The sequence below is a fragment of the Trachypithecus francoisi genome, unplaced genomic scaffold (assembly GCF_009764315.1).
Source record: "Trachypithecus francoisi isolate TF-2019V2 unplaced genomic scaffold, Tfra_2.0 Lachesis_group3, whole genome shotgun sequence".
NCBI lineage: Eukaryota > Metazoa > Chordata > Mammalia > Primates > Cercopithecidae > Trachypithecus > Trachypithecus francoisi.
The window spans coordinates 23644084-23649011 of NW_022681468.1; the positions used below are offsets into that span (position 1 = coordinate 23644084).

The window sequence follows — 4928 nt, forward strand, 5'->3', positions numbered from 1 at the left end:
TGCAATCCCCTTTAGAATGCCACCATCAGTCTTCACAGAATTAGAAAAAAAAAATTCTAAAACTTATATGCAACCGAAAAGAGTCCACATAGCCAAAGCAAGACTAAGCAAAAAGGACAAATCTGGAGGCATCACACTACCTGATTTCAAACTATACTATAAGGCCATAGTCACCAAAACGGTGTGGTGCTGGTTTAAAAAAAGGCACATAGACGAATGGAACAGAATAGAGAATCTAGAAATAAACCCAAGTATTACAGTCAACTGATCTTAGACAAAGCAAACAAAAACATGAAGTGGAGAAATGACAACCTTTTCAAGAAATGGTGCTGGGATAATTGGCTAGCCACATGTAGGAGAATGAAACTGGATCTTCATCTTTCACTTCAGACAAAAATCAACTCAAGATGGATTCAGGACTTAAATCTAAGACCTGAAACTATAAAAATTCTAGAAGACAACATTGGAAAGACCCTTCTAGACATTGGCTTAGGCAAGGATTTCATGACCAAGACTCCAAAAGCAAATGCAATAAAAACAAAGATAAATAGCTGGGACTTAGACTTAATTAAACTAAAGAGATTTTGCACAGCAAAAGGAACAGACAGCAGAGTAAAAAGACAACCCACAGAGTGGAAGAAAATCTTCACAATCTTTACATCTGACAAAGGACTAATATCCAGAATCTACAATGAACTCAAACAAATCAGTAAGGAACAAAGAATCCCATTAAAAAGTGGACAAAGGACCTGGATAGACAATTCTCAAAAGAAGATATACAAATGGCCAACAAACACACGGAAAAATGCTCAACATTACTAGTGATCGAGAAAATGCAAATAAAAACCACAATGCTATACCACCTTACTCCTGCAAGAATGGCCATAATAAAACAAAACAAAACAAAAACAAACAATAGATGTTGGTATGGATGTAGTACATAAACTAGTACAGCTACTATAGAAAATAGAGTGAAGATTCCTTAAAGAACTAAGTAGAACTACCGTTTGATCCAGCAATCTCACTATTGAGTACCCAGAGGAAAAGAAGTCATTATTAGAATAATATAGCTACACATGCATGTTTATAGCAGCACAATTCACAATGGCAAAATCGTGGAACCAACCCAAATGCCCATCAATCAACAAGTGGATAAAGAAACTATGGTATATAAAAAGGAGTGAATTAACAGCATTTGTGGTGACCAGTATGAGATTGAAGACTATTATTCTAAGTAACTCAAGAATGGAAAACCGAACATCGTATGTTCTCATTGATACGTGGGAGCTAAGCTATGAGGACTCAAAGACATAAGAATGATATAATGGCCTTTTACCTCGTTGCACTTCTGAGAGCAAGATGGGTCACCAGCAGCTGTACTGGAGCCACCCGCGAAAATTCGGCCAGGGTTCTCGCTCTTGTCACGTGTGTTCAAACCGGCACGGTCTGATCCGGAAATATGGCCTCAATATGTGCCGCCAGTGTTTCCATCAGTACACGAAGGATATCGGTTTCATTAAGTTGGACTAAATGATCTTCCTTCAAAGGATTATCCAAGGCATCTACTCAGTGAAAAACCATGATAGTTCTTTGTACATAAAATAAACATTTGAAAAAAAAAAAAAGAATGATATAATGGACTTTGGGGACTTGAGGGGAAAAGTGGAAGGGATAAAAGACTACAAATTATGGTGCAGCGTATACATGGGTGATGGGTGCAACAAAATTTCACAAGTCACCACTAAACAACTTACTTAAGTAACCCAATACCACCTGTGCCCTAATAACTTAGAGAAAAATAAAATAAAAACCACCAATCATTTCATTCTACTGTCTTAAAAAACCAAATAAGCTACTTTCAAATAGCTTCTTACTGTCTTAAAATGAAGTTCATGTTCTTTTTTTTTTTTTTTTTTTTTTTTTTTGAGACGGAGTCTCGCTCTGTTGCCCAGGCTGGAGTGTAGTGGCCGGATCTCAGCTCACTGAAAGCTCCGCCTCCCGGGTTCCCGCCATTCTCCTGCCTCAGCCTCCAGAGTAGCTGGGACTACAGGCGCCCGCCACCTCGCCCGGCTAGTTTTTTGTATTTTTAGTAGAGACAGGGTTTCACCGTGTTAGCCAGGATGGTCTCGATCTCCTGACCTCGTGATCCGCCTGTCTCGGCCTCCCAAAGTGCTGGAATTACAGGCTTGAGCCACCGCGCCCGGCCGAAGTTCATGTTCTTGCCATGACCAAAAGGAATCAAGCTGACCTTTTCTCAGTGATTTTTCTGATCTCGTCATTTGTTCTGCACTTTCTGGCTCACTAATGACCACTATCCCCAACCCCATACCAAAATACTCAAGATTCATTTCTTTTTCTTTCAAAGTATGAAGCCCTTTCTCTTACAGGCTTCATACATGTTTTTTGTTTGTTTGTTTGTTTTCCCCCTCTATATGCAATTCCGCCACCACAGTTCAAAAGATTGGCTCAATAATACATGACTTTGTTACAATATGCTAGTTGTGCTTATTTTGCAAATTATATGGATGGAAAGAAAATTGTGTTTGGGCAGTCAAAAGCTGTGCTGTAGGCATTTATAAAATTATTTGCCTAATTACATAATGGATACTCAATTATCAAATAGAAATATGTGGTTAAGGAATTTTAAAATTAGAAAGACATTAAAGTCAGTTAAGTGATAGTTTGTATTATAAGGTTCATGAGCATAAAGGACCAACATAATAAGATATATAGATTATGTATATATAGTGCATACATATATGCTTGAGAAATATGTATGTTTATACATAGGTATGCATAAATATAGTGTATATCGGTGAAGTGGTGTTTTTACAAATATATATTAAATCCCAGAGGGTTTTAAAACTGTTTATTTGTTTGACATTCCAAGTAGTTAATAATGTCTAGTCAAATTTTCTAGTAATTGACTAGAAAGTAATCAGTGTCTTCCCACATCAACCTCTGTGCTCAAAGATGTTTCTTCTTTATCGTGGCTGATGAAATTAACTTTACCTTTAGATAAGACTAAACTGGTGTATATGTGGTTTCTAAGTGTGCCTGATAACATATGTTTATTTGACATTACCATTAGATGCCTGCTGCATACTCTTGTAATTTAAACCTTGATGGCAAGTGCAGAATTATTTTAAATATCACTCATTGCATAGAATGGATAGATACAACAGTAATTTACATGATTATTTAAAACGTAACGTAGTTGATTTGCAAAATAACTCTGTTGATGAACCTCTCCGTTCAGGTTAGATAATATTAAACAACATAATTTTCCTCCAAGAACTCATTACAATAGATTGAATTTATAAACCATCCTATGATGCCTATTAAGAAATCAGAAAATTTGACTTTTCAAGCCTGATCATGTTCAAACATAAGAGTGTGTCTACATCTTAACTGATGAAACATAATGCAATTTCATAAGTTCAGAAGAGAATTAGAAATAATTGTTGCTTTCTAAAATGAAAATGAGTGTTTTTTCATTCATGAAACAAAAAGGAAAAAAATCATTCCACCCTAAATTTATCCTTCTGAAAATAGATTTTTATAAAGTTAAAATATTTAATATCATTCTTATTTTCTGCTATATATGTGTCTTCGTATCTTATATATTTAGAAAATCGTATTTTTTTTTTTATTGGCTAAAAGTAAAAAAAAAAAAAAAAAATCATTTTAGTAACACTATCTGTCCTAAAATAAGGCTATGCTACATGATTTTAAACATACCCTGGAACTCAGATTTCTCAACTGTGGTATGTGGAAAATAATAACACAAATGTTACAGGATTTACATTAGTTGATATATGCAAGTGTTTAGAATGATATGTGAGATCTAGTAAACACTCAACAATGTCAGCTGTTACGGTTTACTATCTAGTACCAACCAACATTATCTAATGTATGCACTACCATTTTGGTAAAATTTTGTCTTTATTTTATAGATGAGTTAACCAAGGCATAAAGAGTTTAACTAACTTGCCTGTGGGCATTTGATAAGTAATTATTAGAGCAATGATTCAGACATAAGAATTTTAACTGGAGCATGTGGTCTCCCAATTTGGTGTTGTAGAATTAATACACTATTTATATAGTTTAGTCTAAAGAAATGATACACCAACATTGTAAACAGGTCAAAAAAGTTAATAGAAAATGACAATTGATTTAAAACTCAAAGGACAGTTAGGCATTTGCCACCTAGACAGATGGAGACAATTTTAAGTATTCCTAGAATAGAGAACTTGTAGCCTTAAGATACAGGTCATCCAGGTAAGACCAAATAAATAATTAGAAACAGAAAAATACAGTGAGGTCTTTTTTTTTTTTTTTCCTTTTTTCTTCAATTTTATTTTTATTTTTAGAGACGGGGTCTCACTATATTGCCCAGGCTGGACTTAAACTCCTAGGTTCAAGTGATCATCCTTCCTGGGCCTCCCAAAGTGCTGGGATTAGAGGCATGAGCCACTGCTCCTAGCCCATGAAGTCTTATGAACTGAGGATGTTGGGAGATACAGATGCCAGATTATAGACAGCCTCGTAAGCCATATATATTTACATTTGACAACTGTTTTCCTCCACACTAATTAGCACTTAACTATAACTTGTGATTGCTATTTTTGTTCTTCTTTAGAATTTCTTGTTACTCAGGGCTCAACTGGAATGGAAGCTTTTTAAAGGCCAGATCATACCTCTTTCTTCTGTACTTGTTACAAGCACCTAGCACAGTGTCAAAGACAGCGTTATAATTCTTTCCATGCATTGATCGATTGCTCTCTCTCTCTTTCTCTTCCTCACTATATAAGGACTTTTACCTTTTTATCTACTTCATTTAATATTTTTATATGGAACAGGTATTATCATTTTATCTCTACGGAGCAGAACGTTGGGATTATGGAGGTTTGTGTTACATGCCTGAC

General features: G+C 35.3%; 1 protein-coding gene across 1 annotated transcript; it reads left to right on the forward strand.

Moving 5' to 3' along the window:
- The first annotated feature begins 1331 nt into the window (after nt 1-1331).
- On the forward strand, nt 1332-1625 carry LOC117071147 (40S ribosomal protein S29-like). Its single transcript, XM_033190888.1, has one exon. The coding sequence runs from the start codon at nt 1360-1362 to the stop codon at nt 1528-1530; it is 171 nt and encodes a 56-aa protein (XP_033046779.1). The 5' UTR covers nt 1332-1359; the 3' UTR covers nt 1531-1625.
- Nucleotides 1626-4928: the final 3303 nt, after the last annotated feature.

Excerpts from the sequence above, each read along its gene's own strand:
- LOC117071147 (XM_033190888.1), top strand. The coding sequence starts at position 1,360 with ATGGGTCACCAGCAGCTGTACTGGAGCCACCCGCGAAAATTCGGCCAG.